Source organism: Palaemon carinicauda, chromosome 40 (assembly GCF_036898095.1).
Source record: "Palaemon carinicauda isolate YSFRI2023 chromosome 40, ASM3689809v2, whole genome shotgun sequence".
In the NCBI taxonomy this organism is placed as follows: Eukaryota; Metazoa; Arthropoda; class Malacostraca; order Decapoda; family Palaemonidae; genus Palaemon; species Palaemon carinicauda.
In genome coordinates, this window is record NC_090764.1 from 57,102,010 (window position 1) to 57,127,480 (window position 25,471).

Sequence of the window (25,471 nt, forward strand, 5' to 3'; positions counted from 1 at the left end):
ATCAAAAGAAAAAAAATTTTAAAAATGTTATTTTCATTAGTAAAATAAATTTTTGAATATACTTACCCGATGATCATGTAGCTGTCAACTCTGTTGCCCGACAGAAATCTACGGTCGGGATACGCCAGCGATCGCTATACAGGTGGGGGTGTACACAACAGCGCCATCTGTGAGCAGGTACTCAAGTACTTCTTGTCAACAAGAACTCAATTTTCTCCTCGGTCCACTGGTTCTCTATGGGGAGGAAGGGCGGGTCCTTAAATTCATGATCATCGGGTAAGTATATTCAAAAATTTATTTTACTAATGAAAATAACATTTTTCAATATTAATCTTACCCGATGATCATGTAGCTGATTCACACCCAGGGTGGTGGGTGGAGACCAGCATACATGTTAACAAAGAAGCTAAGTATCCCGTATCTTATTTTAGCCGTTATTCAAAATAACAAACATAAAATAAATAAGTGCCTGGTAAGGAAGTCGACTTGAACCATTACTCTGCCTTTTTAAGTACGTCTTCCTTACTGAGCCTAGCGATCCTCTTAGGATGCTGAGCGACTCCTAGGTGCTGAAGTATTAAGGGCTGCAACCCATACTAAAGGACCTCATCACAACCTCTAATCTAGGCGCTTCTCAAGAAAGAATTTGACCACCCGCCAAATCAACCAGGATGCGGAAGGCTTCTTAGCCTTCCGGACAACCCAGAAATATTTCAAGAGAAAGATTAAAAAGGTTCTGGAATTAGGGAATTGTAGTGGTGGAGCCCCCACCACTACTGCACTCGTTGCTACGAATGGTCCCAGAGTGTAGCAGTTCTCGTAAAGAGACTGGACATTCTTAAGATAAAAGACGCGAACACTGATTAGCTTTTCCAAAAGGTTGCGTCGAAAATATTTTGCAGAGATCTATTTTATTAAAAGGTCACGGAAGTTGTGATAGCTCTAACTTCGTGTGTCCTTACTTTCAGCCAAGCTTGGTCTTCCTCATTCAGAAGGGAATGAGCTTCTCGTATTAACAGTCTGAAAATAATAGGATAAAGAATTCTCTGACATAGGCAAAGATGAATTCTTAACTGAACACCATAAAGCTTCAGACGGGCCTCATAAAGGTTTTTTAAAAAAGAACTTAAGAGCTCTACAGGACATAATACTCTTTCTAGTTCCTTTCCAACCATATCGATAAGTTTGGAATAACGAACGATATTGGTCAAGGCCGAGAAGGCAGCTCGTGTTTGGCTAGAAAACCAAGATTGATTGATTGATTGATTGAAAGTTTTCTGGCATCCTGACATCTAAGGTCATTGACGCCGATACCATTTACTGTATATGAAAATTAAAAGAGAATTCGATTAAAACCATAAAAATTAAGAAGTCATTAAAATAGTTAAATAGTTTTCAGAAGACCTGCTTCTGAAATAAATCTAAAAATTCCGCTCGCATAGTAAGACACATCATGTCCAAGAATCTTGGCAAGGATAAACCTGCCATCCTCACCTCGAGCCTCAAACAGATATCTATTTCTTAAGTTAGTAAAATTAGGGCATTCGGTCAACAAATGCCTCACTGCTAAAGGTACTAAGCAGTCCTCGCAATACGGTTGGTGTTGGCCCTTCAGCAGAAACTCGTGTGTCAACCGTGTGTGACCAATACGGAGACGACAAAGAGTCGTCTCCCATTTTCGGGGAATCATGTTATACCTCCAAGGTGATATGATATTATGTAGAACATGTAGCCGTTTCGGATGAAAATCCGATGTTCTTGCTGAAGGCATGAATCTCACTGACTCTTTTAGCTGGTAAAGCATATCAGGAAAAGAGTCTTAAAGGTGAGATCTTTCAGGGAGGCTGATTGAAGTGGTTCGAACCTGTCTAACATAAGGAATCTTAGAACCACGTCTAAATTCCAACCAGGTGTAACCAAACGACGCTCCTTCGTGGTCTCAAAAGACTTAAGGAGGTCCTGTAGATCTTTATTGTTAAAAAAGATCTAAGCCTCTGTGACGGAAGACTGATGCCAACAAGCTTCTGTAACCCTTGAAAGTGGGAGCTGAAAGAGATCGCTCTTTTCTCAGATATAAGAGGAAGTCAGCTATTTGAGTTACAGAGGTACTGGTCGAGGATACGGACACTGACTTGCACCAGTTTAGGAAGATTCCCCACTTCGATTGGTAGACTCTAAGGGTGGATGTTCTCCTTGCTCTAACAATCGCTCTGGTTGCCTCCTTCGAAAAACCTCTAGTTCTCGAGAGTCTTTCGATACTCTGAAGGCAGTGAGACGAAGAGCGTGGAGGCCTTGGAGTACCTTCTTACGCGTGGCAGACGTAGCAGATCCACCCTTAGGGGAAGAGTTCTGGGAACGTCTACTAGCCATCGAAGTACCTCGGTAAGTTATTCTCTCGCGGGCCAGAGGAAAGCAACTAGTGTCAACTTTGTCCCAACGTGAGAGGCGAACTTCTGCAGTACCTTGTTGACAAACTAGAACGGAGGGAATGCATATAGATCTAGATGAGACTAATCTAGTAGAAAGGCATCTAAAAGAACCACTGCTGGGTCTGTTGAGAGCCTCTTGGACATCGAGGTTGCGAAGAGATCCATGGTTGGATGGCCCCAAGTGACCCAAAGTCTCTTGCATACATCTCTGTGGAGGGTCCAATATGTTGGAATTATTGTCCCTTCCTACTGAGACAAACTGCTAAGACATTCAAGTTGCCTTGGAAGAAATTTGTTACTAGTGAAAAGTCAAGACCTGTTGAACAGGAGAGGAGGTCACTAGCGAACTCGCACCATGTCAGAGAGTAGGTCCCTCCTTGCTAGGAGATGAACATCAAAGCAGGGAGTTGTCCGTGTTGACCTCCATTACTTTGTCTTGAAGGAGAGACCTGAAGCTTTTCCAGGTCAGACTTACTGCCAGAAGCTTCTTGCAGTTAAAATGCATTGTCCTTTGACGCGAGTTCCATAATCCCGAGCATTCCCTACCGCCTAAGGTCGCACCCCAGCCTACGTCCGATGCGTCTGAGAAGAGAACGTGGTTGGGAGTCTGAACAGTCAGGGGAAGACCCTATAAAAGGTTGATAAAGTCCTATCCTCAGGTTAGACCAAATTTATCTTCCGGAAACCGGGATCGAGACCGCTTGTAGCGTCTTGTCCTTTTCCAGTGAAGAGCTAGATGAAACCGAAGAGGACGGAGGTGTAGTCTTCCAAGTGACACCAAATGCACCACGGATGACAGTGTCCTAACCAGACTCATCCACAGCCTGACATGGCCGTATTCCTTCTTCAGCATCTTCTGGATGGATAGCAGGGCTGGGGATTGATCTTCTCGTTCAGCCATGTCCTCATCAGAGGGTTCCTCATCCAAAACTGATGAGGAAACGGCAACGGAGTGGGCAACGTCTGACTCGCTGAATCCGGTCGCACTGGTGGATGCGTGACGGAGCCGGACACAAGATCATGGTACTGCTGCACAGTCTGTGAACTGTCAACCATGGGGAAGCGAGGAAGTACAGCGAAAACCCGAAACTGTCTAGACTGTCTGGGTAGTACAGACAACTCCTTATCGGGTTGCTGAGGTTGCCGCACTGCGTCACAACAAGTCACCTCTGCTGGTTGTTGAACGTCTTCCCAGTGACACACTGACTCCGTAAAAAGAAATCCTCTATCAAGGACTAAGCTTGGACTGCATGTCTTGCAACAAAGCCCAAGGTCTATGGGAGCAGGTGTGGCAACAGACGGGGTTAGCGACTGAAGCGGAACCATTTACCCTCCCTGGAAGCATGTTATGCTTAAATAAAAGTCCATAAGAGGCTAAGCAGCTTAAGGTTCCTCTCCAAATGACAGAGTCCTCAAGGGAATATCAGAAGGAGGGAGAACAGCACTTTCTCATCTACAGGAACCATATCCGAGAAAAGCTAGGTTCTCTCAGTGAGGGTTTCACTGGTGCAAAAGCAGCAGACCAGAAGGCAACGTATGAAACTGCTTGACAGTCTGTGAACTGTCAAAAACTGAACTGTCAACCACAACAGGAGCGTGAGGACATACAGCACTGGTGTATAAGTAGCAGACCAGAAGGCAACGTCATGTAACTGTATGACAGTTTGTGAGTTGGCAACAACCAAAGTTGTGTGGGGAAGCCTCAACTCCTGACTGACTAGTTTGCTGCTGGCGAGTGGCGGTAACCACAGTGTGTTGCGGAGGCTGACACACCGTGTCAAAACACGGCAGCTTGTGGTAGCTCACGCACGGCAACGGAGTGCTCTGTGTGTGGGAGTCATCATACATCTGGCAGGGTTGACTTGTGCATGGGTGGAGGAGCTCTCACAACAAGAGTGTGAGAGCAGGAAGCCATGCCGGGCGCACAACCGTGGGAGGTGTAGGCCCACGGGTGCATCGTCAACCTTCTCCGCAGTCGGAGTGTGGGAGCTGGCAACAACAAAAGCAGAGTGCTGGAGCGTGGGAGGGGCTGCGGTGGGTTGAGGAGCATGCGGTATGGTATGCGGAGCATGCTGTAAGGTATGCGGCTCATGCTGCATGGTATGCGGAGCATGCTGTAAGGTATGCAGAGCATGCTGCATGGTATGCGGAGCATGCTGTAAGGTATGCAGAGCATGCTGCATGGGCTGCGGAGAATGCCGCATAGTGCTGGAACCCGGCAGCTCTACAGAACCTTCCCACTGCTGATGCGGTAGCTCACGCATGTTAGCAGATGGTGCAGCAAGAACATGCGTCTGGCAGGGTGGACTGCGCATCGGTGGTGGAGCTCTCACAGGTGGAGGGTGGGAGCAGGCAGCCGCAGTATCTGCTGAGCGCACAACCTCGACGGGTTGTAGGTTAACAGGACACCCAGGGTGGTTGCATTGTCAACCTTCCAGCATGATACTCCTGCATGAAGGAGCAAGCTGAGACTGTATAGTCTGCAGCATGGACCACTAGGGTCTATGAAAGACAACAACAAACGGAGCTACTGTCCGTTGTGACTGAGGGTCTAAAACAGCTGGTGCGGCAACAGACGGAGTTACTGCCTGTTGCGGTACCACCTTGCCTCTCTTGGGAGGTGTGCAGTTGTCATACTGCAGCAAGTCCGAACTGACCCAGTGGCTACACCTAGGCCGTTGGACTTGCGCGAAAGGGACCGACTTGCACTTAAAAGCTGCAAGATTTGGTCCATGGTTTCTGCGAGAAACCTCTTCCGCAGACGAGGAATAAATGGGCTCTCTCGTCTTTGTGTGGGTGGGGTGATCACGTCGGCAACGTGTGTAGATACACCCGAAACCACGGAGGGAAACGTCTGTTCGTTGATCAAGGCCTGTGGACCCCATAAGTCCTTCGACATTACTTCTCCCCTGGGCTTGGGAGCTTGTAAGAGGTATCGGACTAGGTGAACAACTGGCACGAACAGACGAACCCTCGAACGCAACACTGTAACACTTTGCGCATATCACTTTATCACTTTTGATTTTCTGTTTGCACTTATTTCACTGAACTCGAAACTTTAAGTGGTTTGTACCTGAACCACGCAATCCTATCCTTCATTAAAAGGTAGTAATTGCGAAAACAGTATTACAATGTAACAGAAAAACATAATGAAAGATAAAGAATTCAGTGGCTGGAAAAGAGACTAAAAACTAGATCAAATAAACTACGTTTAAAATCTCTCACCGCATAAAGCCTGGGAACAAGAATAAAACTCTAGAAACGTTTTACCTTCTTCCCCTATAGCGACTAGGGAGAAGAGCAAAAAAAAAAAAAACGAGAACAACGTTACCCGCTTGAACGAAACGTTTATCCTCCTCTCTCTCCCTCCGTCTCTATCTCTCTCTCTCTCTCTCTTGACTTAGAACCTGAGAGATGAGCCCAATTATATAAATCGTTAAAACATATTATTTGTTAAAGGAAAAAAACTGAAAGGTTTCCCAAATAAAAAGTTCCTTTATTAGAATTAAAACCATTTAAGCTAAGAAAGAATGAACGAAACGCTAGAATCGGTTTACTCTTACTGCAACGTGAAACCGTGAAATACTTTCTCTCTATCGTAACGATAGAGCGCAAGTTGAACGTTCTGAACGTCAACAACTGCGGAGACTAAACAAAACGTTAGTTCATCTTTGAAAACAGTACGAGACTATCAAAGAAATTCTTTCAAAAACATTAAAATTAAAATAGCATAAATTCTTAACAGGAAAAACGATATGACGGGCTCAATGTTAATTAACTTCGGTTCCAAGTAAGGACCGCCTACTATTAGGAAAGGTCGCATATAAACAAACATAAAAATTAATTTTTATAAGTTTATAATAAATGGAAGTTAATCGAAGAGGCCTATAAATGGCGGAGAGATATAAAATAAATCTATAACTTTGTTAAGCAAAATTACCAAAAACCTAAACACACTTCCGTCTAAGGGAAGGGTGGGTATAAAAAGTGAAAGAGAGTCTATACTCTCTTCGACACCAACACTTCCGTCTAAGGGAAGGGTCGGTCATTAAAAGTGAAAGAGAGTCCATACTCTCTTCGTCACCATAATTAAATCAAATTAATTCCAAAAGCTTGCTAAGCTAATGATAAAGCTTCCTGAATAGCGAAGGCTAAACTCTAGAGCAAATACATCACCAAATCGTGAACAATAACTCCAGAATCAACAGCGTATCCAAGTAGGTCTAGCCGGTGGCACGACAGAGGAAAAATTGAGTTCTTGTTGACAAGAAGTACTTGAGTACCTGCTCACAGATGGCGCTGTTGTGTACACCCCCACCTGTATAGCGATCGCTGGCGTATCCCGACCGTAGATTTCTGTCGGGCAACAGAGTTGACAGCTACATGATCATCGGGTAAGATTAATATTGAAAAATATGAAATATAAAAATAAAAAAAAAATAAATAAGCTAAGTTAGATTAAAATTTCCGTAGTGTAAGTTACGGTATGTTATCGCAGTCACCATCTCTACCACCTCGCCGATCGTGTCTCCTCGTGCGTGTGTGTGTGTTTGCGCATAAGCACACAAATGTGTTTGTATCAACATTTGTTTTAGTTAATAAAGGAATTCAGATTTGCTGATATTGTTTTTTTAGTTACATTTAACTGTCTTTCAACTCGTTAACGCTGTTAAAAATCATATGTACACAACACATTTTTGTTTAATCTCTCTCTCTCTCTCTCTCTCTCTCTCAGAAAAAATTAATAGACGTCTCTAACACTAACAGTGAAGAACAAAAGAGAGAGAGAGAGAGAGAGAGAGAGAGAGAGAGAGAGAGAGAGAGAGAGAGAGAGAGAGAGAGAGAAAGAGTATTTATTTAAAGAACATGTTAACACCATGTCTACCTTCTCGCCGATCGTCCATCTCCTCCTGGCGTAGCAAATCCTACACCTGCGTTGGCCTTTCTCTAAGGTAAAGTGGCAATAAAACACATTTTTTATTTATTATTTCCTTATAATTATCTTTTTTACATGCTTCTTTCATATTTTGTAGTTATGATATTGTTATGTGTAATTATGTGTAGCCATTTATTAAGGATTTATTATGGGTTTTTTGGCTGAGGAACGAATTAAATGAATTACCATGTATTCTTATGGGAAAATTCGTTTCTACATCCGAACATTTTCTACATCCGAAGTTGATTGTGGAACGAATTAAATTCGTATGTAGAGGTACCACTGTACTTAAAATTTGTGACTTGTTCCAACAGGGAGTACTGTACTTACCTCGAACTACAGTGGTACCTCTACATACAAATTTAATTCGTTCCACAACCAACTTCGGATGTAGAAAATGTTCGGATGTAGAAACGAATTTTCCCATAAGAATGTTAATGCTATCATGGTTTTCTTTGCTTCACTTTTTTCTTTCTTTCTGATCATCACGCTGGCCCTTCTCACAAATGATCGTTGCCAACAATCTCTTTGTCCTTTATCCCTATCAACAAAAGGCATTCTATCTCTTCCAGAGTATTGCTAAGATGTCTTGTAATAATGGTGATCCCCTTCGATGGTTATTTGCTTTAATGGCTGCCTTCAGCTTGATGATCCTCAAGATCATAGGCCTATTCCGGCCATATTGTTTAGCCATACAGTATCACTCACATGCACACTGCTCTCATGTTTTTCTATAATTTCTTGCTTCAATTCTAATGAAAGAATTGCCTTCTTCCTGTAATGAAACTTAGCTTCTTAGGCACCATGATTATAGGTAAAATCAAAAAGGAAATGTGAGAAAAGGAAGAAAATAAGCACTGTTAATAACAGACCAAACAGAGGACAACCACACGATACACACAAGAATAGAGAACTGAGCACTCGACGCTCAATGGCGTAATGTTTACTTCGTGTGTCGAAATAAAATTTGGGTGTAGAGTCAAAAATTTGCTCGAATTTTACTTCGGATGTTGGAAAATTCGGATGTAGATACGTTCGTGTGTAGAGGTTCCACTGTACTTTCTTAGGAGACTTACACTTTAGGAGGCGGGGGTGGACTTACAGGCCGGAAGACCCACCACTACCATCCAAGGGCACGGGACCTAGATAGGCAGCTAGGTCCAGACGACATAAAGAACAGGGTAGGAGAGTCAGGGGAAGCAAGTAAAAGTCTACCTGTTTGTATAAACTCACCTTTATAAATAATCCGGACATGGGCTTCCAAAGCATCCATCTCTCACATGGGAGGAGGGAAGGGAAGGGAAAAGGTAGCAAGGAAAGGGGAGTAAGAGGGGAACCTGAGTTGCTTGCAAATACTTCTCTCGGGCTACCCAGGACCATAGCTCTAAACTTGCTGAAGGGCGGAAATCACTGGTCCAATGGAGAAGGAGTTCAGGGACTTCCTCGTGCAGTCTTTCAGGTAGTGGGCCGTAAAGATGGACTGCCTGGACCATGTGCCTGCTCGCATGATTTGGCCCACTGCCATGTTGCTGTCAAAGGCCAATGAAGTGTTAAGACCTCTAATGTCATGGGGTCGTGGGGTACCAGGGACTGCAGACCCCTCACTGGCGTAAGCTCTCTGGATGACTAGCCGAAGCTAGAAGGAGATCGTGTTCTTCGACACTGCCTTCTTTACCGGGCCTGAGGAGACAAACAGACTTTTGATGCCCAGCCGGAGTCTGGCTGTCCTACTGAGGTATTTCCTGACCGTTCTCACTGGGCACAGGAGCAAGACTTCTGGGTTGTCCGAGTGAGGGATCGCCGGAACCGAGAACCCCTCGAACCTCGGGTCTCCAATGGCCGGGTTCTGCGTTTTGGCCACAAATTCAGGCAGAAACTTAAAGGACAGGTCCTTCCACCCTTTCGAGTGTGAGACCTCGAATGACAAGTCGTGGAGCTCACTCACGCGCTTGGCTGAGGCCAGAGCCAGCAAGAACACCGTCTTGAGGGTGAGGTCTTTATCTAGAATATCCTTGAGGGGCTCGAAGGGAGGCCTTGTCAAAACTTTGAGAACCTTGGCCACGTCCCACTGCAGGACCCGAGTGGCGCGGGGGGAACAAGACTGCTCAAAACTTCTGATGAGCATGGTAATCTGGCGAGAGGCCCCTAGGTCGATGCCTCTGAGCTGAAAGACCTGCCCCAGGGCCTCTCGGACCCCCTTGATGGCTGGAAGGGAGACCCCCCGGGTCGTCCCTCAGGTGGATCAGGAAGTCTGCAATCTTGTGGACTGATGCATCCAGAGGTCTCAGATTCTGCGTGGCACACCACTTTACAAACGTCGCCCACTTGGCCTGGTAGATCACGATCGAGGACTTACGCAGATACCCTGACATCCTCGAAGCCGTCTTCCCCGAGTATCCTTCTTTCCTCAATACACGCTCGATAATCTCCACGCGTGTAGCTGGAGGCACTGAGGGTTTTCGTGAAACCTTACTGGTAGAGGCCACGGAGGAAGGGTGGCCAGGTCCTGTAGATCCGCGAACCACTCCCTCTCCAGCCACCAGGGCGCTACCAAAGTCATCACTGTTGCCCTTGATTGCCTGAGCCTGTTGAGCACCTGCCTGAGAATCCCGAAGGGGGGGAAAGGCATATACGTCGAGTCCGTCCCATGAGTGCTGGAAGGCGTCCTCGAACGCTGCTGCCGGGTCTGGCACAAGAGAACAGAACACGGGGAGCTTCGTGTTGAGCCTTGTGGCGAACAGGTCTATCACTTATGAGCCCCACAACTGTAGGACCTTCTGGGCCACCTGTGGGTGTAGGGACCACTCTGACCCCACTACTTGACCTGCTCTGCTGAGGCCGTCGGCTAGAACGTTTCTCTTCCCCGGAATGAACCTGGCTGTGAGAATGATATGATTCCTCTCGGCCCATTCCAGGACTCGCGCCGTGAGATCGCACAGCTCCCTTGATCTCAATCCTCCTTGCTTCTTTATGTAAGCCACCACGGTAGCATTGTCGCACATGAGGGCTATTGCATTTCCCCACAGCCGATGGGAAAATATTGCGAGGGCCTTTTGAACTGCCAGCAGCTCGAGCAGGTTTATGTGGAGAAGCTTCTCCTCCTGGGACCACTTTCCCTCTGCTGTCTCTTCGAGCAGATGGGCTCCCCACCCCTCCTTTGACGCGTCCGTGAAGAGCAACATCTCCGGAGGCGTGGACGCGAACAGCACACCCCGTAGGGTGTTTGCCTTGTCGGAACACCAGAGGAGCATGTTTCTGGCGGCTGGGTTCATCACGACTAAGGACTGAGGCGGGTCTCCCGGTGGCCAGAGGTCCTTCAGATTCCACTGGACTGGCCTCAGCTTGAGCCTCCCCTGAGGAACTAGCTTCTCCAACGAGACCAGGTGGCCCACGAGTCGCTGCCAATCCTTGGCCCTCACTGGCGCATTTGCTAGGAATGGTCGAATTATGTGGTCCATATTGTCTAGTCTCTCTTGAGAGGGGAATGCCCTTGCTACCTGGGAGTCATGGACCATCCCCAGGTATGTCATCCTGGTGGTGGGGTTCAACTGGGACTTCTCCAGATTGATGGTAACCCCCAGTTCCCTGCAGAACTCTAATAGCTTTGCCCCCTGCTCCTTTAAGGCTGCCTCTGTGGCTGAAAGAAGCAACCAGTCGTCGAGGTACCTGATCAGCCTGATGCCCTGCTTGTGTGCCCAGGCTGACATTACGGTGAAAACCCTCGTGAAGACCTGAGGTGCTGTCGACAGGCCGAAGCAGAGGGTCCTTAACTGCAGAGACTGGGCTCCCCACTTCACCCTGAGGAACTTCCTGCTGGAGGGGTGTACGGGGATCTGAAAGTAGGCGTCCTTGAGGTCCAGGGACATCATGAAGTCCCCTTCCCTCAAGGATGCCAGTACCGACTTCGGCCTGTCCATCTTGAAGGACGTCTTTCTGATGAACTTGTTCAGGGCCAAGAGGTCGATGACTGGTCCCCAACCCCCCGTAGCTTTCTCCACCAGGAAGAGCCTGCTGTAAAACCCAGGGGACGATTCCCGGACGGGTTGCAGTGTTCCTTTGTTCAACATGGCCGATGCCACCTCCTGCAAGGCTGCTCTCTTCATGTGATCCTTGGGAGCCAGCCACTCCGCCCGATGCTCGGGGATCAGAGGAGGTGGTTCCGTCAGGAAGGGAATCCTGTATCCCTCCCTGAGGACTGACACGGACCATGGGTCCGCACCGTTGTCCCGCCATGCTTGCCAATGGTATTTGAGGCATCCTCCCACCTGTGGCGTGGGAAGGTGTAGGGGGCCTCCCTTCCTATCTCCTTCTGGGGAGACGGTTTGAGCGGCCTCCTCTCGAGCCCGAGTACTTCTGCCTAAAGGATGCCTGGGCTGGGGCACCACTACTGTGGGAGGGCCGCGAGGACTGATGCCAAGAAGGGGAGGCGGCCTCCTGTCTAGCTGGTGGCGTAGACGGGTAGGCCGTGTCCACAGACCGTCTCCTATGTGGAGGTCGTCTTGTTGTTGGCTGCTTAAGCTCAGCCGAGTCCTTCAGTTTCCCCACTCTCTCCAAGGTCTCAGCTACTGTCTGTAGGGGGAACAGGGTCTCACCCCACACCGGAGCATTCCGCAGGAACTTGGTCTCTCGTTCGGAGAGTCTACGAGGGAGCCTGTTTAGCACTGTCTCTCTCCTTCTCAAGATCCAGTTTGCTGTTTGAGTCAAGGACTGAAATCTTAAGAATTTCATCGCTTTGCCCCCAGAGCGTATGAGGTCATGCAATAGGGCTCGATTCTCAGGCACCGAGAGAATGTGGGAGAGTTGAAAGCCTGCTAAAGTGCATGCCCACAGGTCCAACCAGGAGGCCACATTGATGATGTCCTGAGACGTGTCTTCCATCATAGCGGCCTCCGCCTATGAGAAGACCACTGGGGCAGAAAGGATCCTGTCATCCGTGCTGCCCTGGCTCAGAGCCGCAGCCGCTTCTTCAATTGTTCGGGGCCCTGCAGGCAGCCCGTCTGGCACATAGAATTTCTTCTGGGTCCTCAGCCCAGGCAGGAGCTTGAAGGACCCTTGGGCCCTGAGGGAGTTCTTGTATCCCAAGACAAGACGGTTGACGTGGTCCAAGCCCAGGGACACGTCTGGAACCATTGGTAGGGTCAAGGATGGTTTCGGCTGAATAGGGTTGTCCACCATCCTACCCCAACCCGAAAGCCAGGCCTGCTCCGAGAATGGCTTAGGCTCATCCAGCCTGTGGTGATGCCGTATAAGGGCTAAAACTTTCCTGCATGAGGATGCTTCAACAGGCGAAATATCTCCGGCATCCACTAAGCCCACTACCACTTGATCCGCCGGGTCGGCTGAATCCTCGATCACAGCTGGATCCGTGGGGGCGGTCGTACCCCTGTCATCCGGCCGACTCATCGGAGTGGCTCTCTCCATCACGGATGAAGCTCTCGAGGCGGAGGTAGCCGTCATGGGTCTACCCCCTCCCGGAGGAATCCGTGGCGAGTGACTGCCATGTTGTGCCAGCGGCTGCATCCGATGCCTGGATGGAGCCGGTGAGAAGTTGGGCATGGGAACAATGTTACTGGGCTGAGCCAGCGGCTGCCTCCGCTAAACGGATGGAGCCGGTGACTTGCCGGGCAAGGGCAAAGACAAGCTAGTGTGTGCCAACAGCTGCATCCGAAGCGTGGACGGAGCCGAAGAGACACTGGGCAAAGGCACGTTAGTAGCTCCAGCAGCCACAGAGGCAGGCACTAGAACGGCAAGAGCCCTGTTTGGCCCACAAGGGGGGAAAACCAACCTACTCAATTTTGCCCTCTTCTTTTTGGAACTCTTCTTCTTCTTGCTCTTTTTCTTAGCAACTTTGGCCTATTTCCTAGACAGGCCTGAGTTCGAGCTCGACTTCTTCCTTTTTGATCTCTTTTTCTTTTTCTTCATCTCGCGGTCGCTGGAGTCTTCCGACGACGAAGAGCTGGGGGACGAGGTAACGTCCGAGGAAGACGAAGAAGAAGAGGAGCTATCCGAGGTCCCAGAATCCTCTGCCACCAACATGGGGGCTTGCAATTGTGCTACCGGGGTGACTGGTTGCATAATATCAGGAGGTAGCGAAACATAAGGCGCCATAGGCGTGAGCAGTGACCCATGTGAGGCAAACCAGCCAAAAAACTCTTCGTCTTGCCGCATCGGTGACCTCAAGGGCGTCCTTGGCGCCGTCCACACAATGGAATCCAGGTCCGAAGAGCACGTGGCTCCTCTTTCCTGTCTTGACCGCCCCTTGAAGTCACTGCACCTGAAAAACACTGCCAGTGGTAGGGAAGGGGCTGGTGTCCCTGATCTCCCCCACACAGCATCCTCACTCGAGATGGGTCCTGCGGACACCAGAACCTCGTCTACCGAAAGCACTCCCGTAACAATAGCAGACTCCTCCCTCATCTGCGTAGGCACAATGCAATTAGGTATATTAATACCAGACTCATGGGGAACAGCAATGGGCTGTTTCCTTGCAACGCACTTACCTCGTCCCCTACTCTGGGTAGGAGAAGGGGAAGGGGAACCACTCTCAGAAGGAGCTGAAGGAGACGTTATCGGCAAACCAAGACCAGGCTTCTTCAGTGACCGTTTCGATGCCTTCTTCTTTTTGGTGCTGTGCAAAGTCCATTGAAGTTCCGGCCAGGACTCACACTCCGGACATGTGGAGGCAGGCGAACACACACTGCCTCGACACGTGGTGCACAACGTGTGCAGATCGATGTTAATCTTGGAGAGCCATGCCCCGCATGACTTACCGGCTTTGGCACCGGGACAACAGCGTTGGGATTCCATGAGGATAACCACAAGCAACACAAGTAAGGGATAGGAATGGGAAAAAACAAAGGGAACACGTGGAACACAATGGTAGGTTGGACGGGATGTGAGAGAGAGCGGCGAGATGTGATCTACGCCGCGACCAGATGCTTACTGACGACGACCCCGTAGCGCACCCATGCGCTGACATCGGGTCGCCTCAGGGCACATATCCCTCCGCCACGGAGGGACCCAACAAGGGAAAACGGAGATATGGGGGACTGCACAAAATTCTTGGCTGGATAGGGAGGAGATCCCAGATACTCCTAGAAAGTAGTTCGAGGTAAGTACTCCGTGTTGGAAAAAATAGATTTTTCATATATATACTATAAAAACTTCAAAAAACAAGAGGAAGAGAAATAAGAGAGAATAGTGTACCTAAGTGTACCCTCAAGCAAGAGAACTCTGACCCAAGACTGGAAGACAATGGTACAGAGGCTATGACAATACCCAAGACTAGAGAAAAATGCATTGATTTTGGAGTGTTCTTCTCCTAGAATAGCAGCTTACCATAGCTAAAGAGTCTCTTCTACCCTTACCAAGAGGAAAGTAGCCCCTGAACAATTACAGTGTAATAGTTAACCTGTTGAATGAAGAATAATTATTATGTAATCTCAGTGTTGTCAGGTGTTTGAGGACAGAGGAGAATGTGGAAAGAATATGCCAGACTATTTAGTGTATGCATAAGCAAAGGAAAAATGATCCATAAACAGAGATTGTGAACCAATACATTAAATTCCAGCCAGTTAGTGGTCCCAAAATACCTCTCAAGCAAGACAACTCTAAACCAAGACAGTGGAAGAACATGGAACATAGGTTATGGCACTACTCAAGACTAGAGAACAATGCTTTGATTTTAGTGTCCTTCTCCTAGACGAGCTACTTACCATAGCTAGAGTCTCTTCTAACTTTACCAAGAGGAAAGTAGCCACTGAACAATTACAGTGTGGTAGTTGACACGTTGAGCGAAGAAGAATTGTTTGGTAATCTCAGTGTTATCAGGTGTATAAGGACAGAGAAGAATGTGGAAAGAATATACCAGAATATTTGGTGTATGTGTATGCAAAGGGAAAATGAGAAATAACCCGAGAGGGTGAACCAAAATATCACATCCTGGCCAATCAAAGGTCCCAATAACACTCTAGCAGTAGTATCTCTACAGGGAGGAGGAGGGAGCTACCTGATTTGAAGGTAGACCGAGTGTCAATCAGCCATCCCTTTTACTCGAACGTACTCCGGAGCCTGAACAAGCAGTCAAGAGAGGAGGGTAACAAGGGAAAGACATTGAGGAACACCCCCAAAGACAAAGAATCCCTTTTAGACTACTTCCTCCTGCCACACCCCTCCAACTGGGAGGATGGCCACTACCTACACTCTGGGTAAGGGAAAGCCTCCGTGCAAGAGTATCCTCTGTATGAGGGGCAAAGATGGTGAGGTGCGTGTCCTCCTTCGACATAAAAGAGCCTGAGCAACTCGCATGTAATGCAACCTCAAGGTCACACACACTGAATTCTACCTGGAAAGAAAAGAAAAAGTCTAAGTTTTAGCTAAGCCAGACAATGTGGAAGAGGATTTCTGTCTTCAACCACGGCTGAGATTAAAATGAAGAAGGTAGGCCTGAGTGGGGGAGCTTTGCTTCTCCCCACTAACAATTGTAACAACTGGAATGGTTGTCGACACCTCATTAAAAGTTTAATAGCAGTATGCCAGCTTGCGCTCTTATATTCTCCTACATAAAGTACGATAAGTTTGTATTTTGTGTAGGAACAATTAAGTTTTCAAAGTTCTAGAATAAAATCCATTAAACTTACTTGTTGTGTCGGCTACCTCGATGCCACCTTTGGACTTGAACATGATTAGCTGCCAGATCCTCTCTGCAACTCACTCTGAAGAAAAAATAAATATGATTTATTCAGTAATAAAACAACAATATGGTAATTTACTGTACCCCTGTACATAAAAATGACAAATTTTGAATTCTAACAATACAAAACTGAGTTCTTTACAGTGGAAATATTTCAGCAACAGCTGAAACTAGCCAAAAGAATTTTTAGCGAGTTGTAGCTACCCCGCTCACACACACACTGGTGAAAAGCAGTCACTTTTTTATTGCAGGCAAAACTTGGAGGTGGATTAGGTGATGGCAGAACAGGTATGTGTAAAGAGCTCAAGGTTTGTATAGTTGGGAAAAATACAAATTATTTCCAAGTTTTCCATTTGTTCCAGCACTATATGCACTACAAATCTTTTCGCTCTCTACAGTGGAGACTCGTCCTTAGGTGGGTAGAAGTGCTAAACCAACTGGCTGATTTTCGGACCCGGGGTGTAATTCTGTGCTTTGCATGAGCTAAATAAAGAAGGAATTCTTATGAGTTGTACTCCACACTTAACCTATCCATTACCTGACTACCCCTCACTGGAGGACGGGGACATAAACACCTGTAGAAGGAGGAGGCCACTTTTAGGGGTGATGTGCCCCAAGAGGAGAAAATGAAGGAAAAGAGACCAGTCACTCTACCGTTTATCCCAGACTCATCACAGGAACGTCTGCCCTCGACCAACTGCTACTTGCCTTGCAAAGGAAGTGAGGTTATTTTCAACCATATGTTGTGTCACCAACCACAGGGACCTAGGCATTCAGGTTTCTGTGTTACGTCTTGCAGGTAGTGGGCTGTGAAGGTCGCCTGACCCTTCCACACCCCAGCTTAAAATACCTGTGCCACAGAGTAGTTCTTTTAACTGTTAGGGTTATATTTGTGCCCCTAACATTATGAGCTCTGAGTCTAATAACGTGAGGCGGCGAGTCTGGATTCAGGGCCCGATCTATGACCTGGCAAATCCATGAGGAGATAGTATTCTTAGCGACTCTCCCCTTGACCTTACCAGAGATTATGAAAAGCTTGTTTATGTGTGGGCGAGCTCCTACAGATCATATAAAATAATGCCTCAGCAGTCTTATGGTACATAGTAACAAAATGATCTGGAGTAAAGGATAAAGTACCTCAATCCGGAGGGACCCGAATCTCAGGTCCACCACAGCCTAAGTTTGAGTCTTGGGAACAGACTCGTGGACAAAGCTGAGTTTTTAATAGACCTCCATCCGCTGGCTAGGGTATATCTTAGAGGAGACCATGTCCATTGCTGGCACTCAATGTGGAGGCCAAAGCAAGAAGGGGAAACCTTTTCAAGAGTAAAGTCATGGTCTGAGAACCGACTAGCAACAAGTAGTACTCCTTTCTGAGAGCGTGGTACAAGAAAATTGCTCCAAGAATGTGGTCTAACTTCTGATTGGGGACCAGTGAGTATGACCCTCTGAATGAGGAGAGTGAGTTCCAACTAGGAAAAATTGACACTGTTCAAAATGAAAGACGAGGCTCAAAGCCGTGTAGCATTCTGTCACAGTCAAGACCAAATAGGTCTTTCCTTCCAGAGGTGCAGCTAGGTTTGCTGCTCCGGGTAGAGAGGAATTGAGCAGCACGAGTCTTTTTTCCACAACTTCAATCTTAGCGGATAGGGCACTTCACCTGATGGGAAGCAAACAATGACCAACAGGGGTATCCAGCCCTCTTTTTCGTTCCTGCTTGCGAAAAACCTTTCTGAGGGAAGTGATGTTGGATATCCTCCAGGTGAGGGGTGGTAGGGACATGATTGATTTTGATGAATCCCCTAGAGGTGTGCAACTCCCATCAAGGTCCAGACTCAGATGGCTGAGAGAGAGAGGGTCCCTCGCAGTCCACTATCTAAGTTTGCCTGATTAGAATGACTGCTAGTAAGTTTCCCTACCTGCAGTGAATCAGGTTGCAGATGGTAATTGAGTTGTCTCGCATCCACACCCATCTCCTTTGTCTGGGTGTTCTATGCTGTGCTAAGAATACCCTTATCTGGGTATACTACCACAACCGTGCTTTAATAACAAAAACACTTGTGTGACAAGAAGGGAGTTGTCGGAAGAGATTAAGAGCCAGCAATACTGCACTCAAATCCAGGAAAACTTGTGTGGCAATGTAGAAATAATTTGGGGAAGACACAAATTATTGAATTCTTTATCATATAATTCTGTGCTGAAAACTATATTAGCTCACCCTTCATCTTTTAATGTCTAAAAAATCTATTCTTGTTTTTAGACAGGCATATGCCCTACTTTCCGTAAGGCCCGTACCCTTCGAAAATGTACGTGTTGACTACTGTATATCCATCTGGTAATATTGATCAGGAAAACTCTAACTGTTAGTGATTCATGTTTATTTCAGTGGATATTTATTCATTGGTAACAAACTAACTGTAGATATTATTTTTGGGGTGTTTGGATTATACAAGGTTTCATGCCAAAGTAAGTGATGGTTACCTTGACTCCAGCAACATAATCCATTCATAATTTCACCAAATGTGTAGGCAACATGACAAATTCGTAGATAATTTGTATTTTTTCTAACGATACAAACCTTAGCTAATTATTTAGGGGTATTACATTCTGCGAAGCTGAAATCATGAGCCATTAAAATTTACCGAGGGTTAACTACCCATACAGTACCGCTAGTTAATGGGGGTGGGGGGGGGGTTTAACTTGCTACCGCTCCCACTTACACACCGGTAATTTAGCTCACTTTGCTTGGAGGTAGGACTTCAAGGGGGATAGTGCTGGCAGGCAAGTTTGTATAAATAGCTAGGGTGTGTATTGTTAGGAAAAATGACAAATTCGGAGATAATTTGTATTTTTCCTAACCATACAAACCTTAGCTATTTACATTGGGTTTACCTTTTAGCGTAGCTGAAATGACGAGCCAATAGTTTTTAACGAGGGTTAATTACCCCCGCGCTAGTTAGCGGGGGTAGGGGAAGGGATAGCTTGCTACCCCTCCCCCCCACACACCGGTGATTTGCTTCACTTCACTTAGAGGTAGGACTTGACTTGGGGGTCAGGGCTGGCGGGCAAATATGTGTAAATAGCTAAGGTTTGTATGGTTAGGAAAAATACAAATTATCTCCGAATTTGTCATTTGTTCCGTAACCGAAATACAAACCACGCTATTTACATAGGGTAACTTACCCCTTAGGAAGGGTGGAAAGTCCCCAGCCTTACTGACTTTGGCTTGCCCGGGGACTCCATCCCTCAGTGAGTAGCACTTGAGAGAAGGAGCCCCTGCACCTCACAAGTTCCTTGCTTCGCTAGGAACGAGTGGCCTATATAAGTTGTGTGTGGAGAAAAGTGTGACTCGTCCTATGAAGTTGACCTTGAGACCTTTAGATAGGAATCTAGGATAGGATGTTCCCAATACCACCTCGTCAGGGTATGGGGGACGCAACAGTATTAAGCCTAATACTAGGAGCACAAGGAAGCATGGGTTACCTGCAGAGGTCGAGGTCAGCTATGCGAGGACCAGGATGCTGCTTCCCCAAGAGAGGGGAGAATGAAAAAAGAAGTAAGGGTCAGACATACTGTACTCTTTCATTCACGCAGACTAAAACCGGGTAACAACGCCCTCAACCTACTGCTACTTGTCCATAAAGGAGCCTGAGGTTAGACCAGCTCTTGTGCAGCCACCACAGGGCCGATAGAAAACGTATCGAGGCACCTGTGGGTCACGTCCTGCAGGTAGTGGGCTGTGAAGGTCGTCTGACGCTTCCAGACCCCATCTTGAAGCATCTGCGTCACAGAGAAGTTTCTCTTGAAGGCCAGGGACGTAGCAACGGCCCTGACATCGTGTGCCCTAGGGCGACGTGACGGAGGAGGGTCTGGATTCAAGGCGTGGTGGATAACCCTTCGAATCCAAGCTGAGATGGTGTTCCTAGTGACCCTCCTCTTCGTCCTGCCTGTGCTCACAAACAATGCTCGCACTTGAGGATGGACTGCAGCCGTTCTCTTCAAGTAGTACCTCAGACAGGTCGCTTGTTACAGAGCGGAGACTCGCGACCCTGAAAGAGTCGAACCGAGGATCCGGCACTCCAGGATTCTGAGTCTTGGCCACAAACTCAGGGACGAACCTGAACGTTACCTCCCCCCATCCCCTTGAATGGGCGATGTCGTACGAGAGACCATGAAGTTCGCTAACTCGCTTGGCCGAAGCCAAAGCGAGCAGGAAAGCCATCTTCCAAGACAGGTGGCAATCGGAGGCCTGGCGTAATGGTTCGAAGGGAGGTCTCTTAAGAGCCCTGAGGACCCGAACCACGTTCCAAGGAGGTGGTCTCACTTCCGACTGGGAGCAGGTAAGCTCATAGCTACGTATGAGTAGAGAGAGTTCTAGCGAGGAAGAAATGTCCACGCCTTTCAACCTGAGAGCCAAGCTTAAGGCTGAGCGATAGCCTTTCACTGCCGAGACAGAAAGGCGCATTTCCTCCCTCAGATAAATGAGGAAGTCCGCTATTGCTGGAATAGTGGCATCGAGTGGAGAGGTACCCCTCCCACGACACCAACCACAAAAGACTCTCCACTTCGCCTGGTAGACTCCCTCAGAGGACTTTCGCAGGTGCCGAGACATTCTCTCCGCAACCTGTTGCGAAAAGCCTCTCTCCATGAGGAGACGCTGGACAGTGTCCAGGCGTGAAGCCGAAGCGAGGGACTTGGAGTGGGGTTGTCTGAGAAGCTCGTGTCGTGGAGGAAGTTCCCTCGGGAACTCCGTCAGGAACTGCAGAAGGTCCGGGAACCATTGCGTGTGATGCCATAGCGGAGCTACCAGAGTCAACGAACAGTTGACCGATAGTCTGGTCCTGTTGAGCACCCTTCTCATCAGACAGAACGGTGGGAGGCGTACACGTCGATGTTGTCCCACCGTTGCTGGAAAGCATCTTGCCAGAGTGCCTTGGGGTCCGGGACTTGGGAGCAGTATAGAGGCAGCTTGAAATTCAACGCTGTCGCGAACAGGTCCACGGTCGCGGAACCCCACAAAGTCAGGACTTTGTTGGCTATCTGAGGATCCAAAGACCACTCGGTACTCACTATCTGCGAGGCCCTGCTCAGACTGTCGGCGAGCACATTCCTCTTGCCAGGAATGAAGCGAGCTGATAGTGTTATCGAGTGGACTTCGGTCCACCTCAGAATCTCTACTGCAAGATGGGATAGCTGCTGCGAAAAAGTGCCTCCCTGCTTGTTGATATAAGCCACTACCGTGGTGTTGTCACTCATCACCACCACGGAGTGACCCGCCAGGGTCCGTTGGAACTGTTGAAGAGCCAGAAAGACGGCCTTCAACTCTAGCAGGTTGATGTGCAGGCACTTTTCGGATTCTGACCAAAGGCCTGAGATCCTCTGGTTCAGAACGTGCGCGCCCCACCCTTCTTTTGACGCGTCCGAAAATAGTGTCAATTCCAGGGGGAGGACGAGAAGATCCACTCCCTTTCGCAGGTTCTCGTCGACCAGCCACCACCTCAGGTCCGTCCGTTCCAAAGATCCTATCGGGACCTGAACGTCCGGGGAATCGGATCCTTGATTCCACCGGGACTTGAGCCGCCACTGTAGGGATCTCATCCTGAGGCGGCCGTTGGGAACCAGACGAGCCATGGAGGACAGGTGACCTAAGAGACGCAACCACGATTGGGCAGGAAGCTCTTCTCGCCTGAGGAAGGGTTCCGCCACCCTCCTCAGCCTTGCTATACTGTCGTCTGATGGAAAGGCTTTGTGGAGATTGGTGTCTATCAGCATGCCTAGATAAACCAGAGACGACTTCTCGAGGTTTACCACGATCCCCAGATCCTGGCAAAGACCTAGAAGCCTGTCTCGGTGCCGAAGAAGGGTCGACTCCGAGTCTGCTAGGATCAGCCAGTCGTCCAGGTAACGAAGGAGACGAATGCCGTTCCTGTGCGCCCAAGATGAAATCAGGGTGAACACTCAGGTGAACACCTGAGGAGCTGTGGAGAGACCGAAACACAGCACCTTGAACTGGTAGATCTTGTTGTCTAGGCAGAATCTCAAGTACTTCCTGGAAGGCGGATGGATTGGGATCTGGAAGTACGCATCCTTTAAATCCAGTGTGCACATGAAGTCTAGAGGTCTCACCGCAAGTCTGACCGTGTCCGCTGTCTCCATGCTGAACCGAGTTTGCTTGACAAACCCGTTCAGAGCCGAGAGATCGATGACAGGTCTCCAGCCTCCAGATGCCTTCTTTACAAGAAAGAGTCGACTGAAGAAGCCTGGGGAGCCGTCGACGACCTCCTGGAGAGCACCCTTCTTGAGCATGGTCTCGACTTCCGCCCGAAGGGCCAGCCCCTTTGCCGATCCCGTGGCATAGGAGCTTAACGACACTGGATTCGCTGTCAGGGGAGGTTGAGATGTTATGAACGGGACGCGATAGCCTTGGCCGATCACTGAAACCGTCCAAGCATCAGCCCCGTGTTGCTGCCACCTGTGCACGCAACGTTGGAGGCATCCCCCCACTGGTGGACACGCGGGGGGGACTGCCACTCTTAGTGTTTGTGGCCGCGGCCGCTCCCTCTAGGAGTCTTGCCTCCCCTGGAGGACTTACCGCCCCTCTTGACCTTGGCTGGAAAGGGCTGGGGATTAGCCACCACTTTCTTAGCTGCCGGTGCCTGCTTCGGTGCCTTACGAAGCTGCTGCTGCTGTTGCTGTGGAGCTGGAGGCTTATAGGGCCGAGCTGTAAGGGCCCTATGGAGGAGGGAGTCCGTGCTAGATTTCCTCCACCTCTTAGCCGTTCGCTCCATATCCTGTGGCTCCAACAAAGTCTCCCCAAGGAGGGAAGCATGTCTGAGCCTACAGACATCCACGACGGGGACCTTCGGGTGGAACCTCTCGGTCACCGCATCGCGCCGCTTCAACACCGAGTTGGCCCACAGGGTGGTGACCTGGTGCGCCAGGAACTCGATGGAGCGGGTGCCCGAGAGTAAGAAGGTCTACAGGGCCTTCCTATTGGTCTCCTTAGACAAGTCCTCGGAGCGCAATAGGATGCCTAGAGTTCCCAGCCATATATCCAGCCACGAAGTGGCCTGCATGGCGCACTTCGCGACCTTCTCATGGCACAGGATCTCCGACGCCGAGAACGACACCTGCCGGGCGGAGAGCTTCTCGAGGGGATCTCCCTTAGCCAGCTCTTCCACGGAGTGATGGAGAGGAAGAGCAAGACTAGACTCACCCAAGATCTCAAAATACCTCCTCTGCTGGAGACGAGGAGGTGGGATGAGTTTGTTCCCGGCAGAGGAACGACTGGAGGAGGCAAGAATCGCGAGCTGGGCATTGGCCCTGGCTCTGGCACTCTTCAATCCCCGAGACCAGGGCAGAGCCACACTGGTCTTAGGGGCCTTCTGAACATCGAACACTTGGTCCAGGACCGTGTCCTTGCCCTCTCGGGGGGGCGATAACGGGATCCATGAACCCGTTGAGTTGCCTCATCAGGCTCAGGACCTGCCAGAAGGCATGTTCTGATTCCTGCTGGTCTCCTCCTTGCGGGCTGGCAGCTAAGTCTCCCGTCCCCGGAATCTCTTCCTGGGGCGAAGCGTGGACGTTCTCCCAGGGAGCAGCGGGTTCCTGGCGAATCCTTGAAGACGATTTCGGGATGGTCTTGGAGTCTGTCGCTCCACGGACACAGAGTCCGAAATCCCCGCTGGAGGGAAGGGGATCGGGCGATCCTACGGAGTGGACACCACTGGAACTGCCTGAAAAGGAAAAGGGGAAGAAAGACGCACTGACCTCTCTGAAGTGTCTTCCCTGTCCTGCACAAGGGTCCTGTGCTTTGGTGGAGGCGATCCTGAGCGCGGTCTGGTGACACGCGTTCCTACTGCTGTCACTGGCTGCGAAATTCGGCGCAAACGGTCGCGCGGGCGCGCAGGTGAGCGGTCGCGGGCGCGCAGGCGAGCGGTCGCACGGGCGCGCAGGCGAGTGGCCGCACGGGCGCGCGGGCGAGTGGGCGCGAGGGCGTACAGGCAAACGAGCGCGTGGGCGAGCTGGTGAACGAATGCGTTGGCGCGTCGGCGAGGGAACGCGTTGCTGCGTGGGCGAGCGAGAACGCTCCGAAGATCGCTGGCGACATTGGTCAGGAGACCTGTAGCGCGTGGGAGAGCGATTGCGAGCAGGCGATCGGTGGTGCGCTGGTGAACGCTGGCGCGCAGGCGAGCGTTGGCGCGTTGGCGCGTTGGCGCATGGTGTCACGTTGGCGAGCGATAGCGCGTAGAACGCGCAGGCGAACAACCGCGCGAGGGCGAGCTAACAGAAGGAGACCCATGTCCCGCCAGATCTTCTGGGCGACGGCGCGTTGGAGAACGCTTGTGCGCAGGCGATAGGTCACGCGGGCGGTCTGGAGATCGCCGATGTTCAGGTGATCGCTGACGCGTAGGAGAACGCTGACAAGCAGGCGATTGTTGAATCGTCTGTGATCGCTGACGAGCAAGAGGGCAACGCGTGGAACCCTGTGAGGGAACAGTCGGCGCGGTGCGCAGAGGCGAACGTTCACGAACAGGAACAGGAAGCGCGTGGGCGAACGTGTGTTTTAGAAACAGGCGCTGGAGAACGCGAGCGATGTTGTGCAGGAACAAGCTGAGGGTCGCGTGGGCGCTCAGGAGACTGATGGCGCGCAGGGCGCACAACAGGAACTGTAGGATATTCGGAGACCACAGGGGAGCGCTGGCGAGCAGAGGGGCGATGGTCCTCAGAAGAGCGCTGACGAGCAGGAGAGCGCCTGTGCGCTAACACTGCAGAAGGGCGAGCAGGGGAACGCTGGCGCGCTGGGCGCTCCTCAGGAACAACAGGTTGAAGGATGTCCTCAGGAGAGCGCTGGCAAGAAGAGGGGCGATCATCAGGAGATCGCTGGCGAACAGGAGATCGCTGGCGAACAGGAGAGCGCTGACGAGCAGGAGAGCGCCTGTGCGCTAACACTGCACGTGTAAGGGAAGAATCCCTTTGCCCCGAAGGGACCGTTGCCCGTCGGGTGACGAGGTCAGGTTGCTGAACATCTGCCCCAGAAGTTGAAGGTCTGGAAGGTGTAGGAGACCAATCCCCAGAGAGGTCTAAGGAAGCTGGAGCTGTAGGCTGTTTACGGCGAGGAGAGTCCCCTTCGGAGGAAGGAGGAGAAGATCCAAAAAGGCGCCTCCTGGCACCCTTACAAGGAGACGGGAGGCCCTTGCGACGCAGCGGACGGTGAGCCTTATGGCGAAGGCGGCCACGAGGAAGATCGTCAGGACCATCAGTCCTCTGAAGGGGAGTCTCAGTCAAAGCACTCCCCTTAGAGGGAAGCTGGACAGCAGAAGAGCCCGTAGGACTCCCTTCCCCCTTCGAAGGATGTACGGAAGGGGGAGGAGAGCCATTAGCACCAACATCCACAACTGCACCTGCAGAGGA

The 25,471-nt window shown here is 49.7% G+C and overlaps 1 protein-coding gene across 6 annotated transcripts in view; it reads right to left on the reverse strand.

Annotated features, from left to right (window-relative positions):
* Positions 1-25,471, reverse strand: part of lost (methenyltetrahydrofolate synthase domain-containing protein lost) — a 362,666-nt gene that overhangs the window by 292,448 nt on the left and 44,747 nt on the right. For all 6 annotated transcript variants that reach the window (XM_068363774.1, XM_068363769.1, XM_068363770.1 and 3 more), the window contains one exon: positions 16,005-16,079. In XM_068363774.1, the coding sequence (XP_068219875.1) occupies positions 16,005-16,047 (43 nt within the window). In that variant the 5' untranslated portion in view covers positions 16,048-16,079. The remainder of the gene's footprint in view (positions 1-16,004; positions 16,080-25,471) is intronic.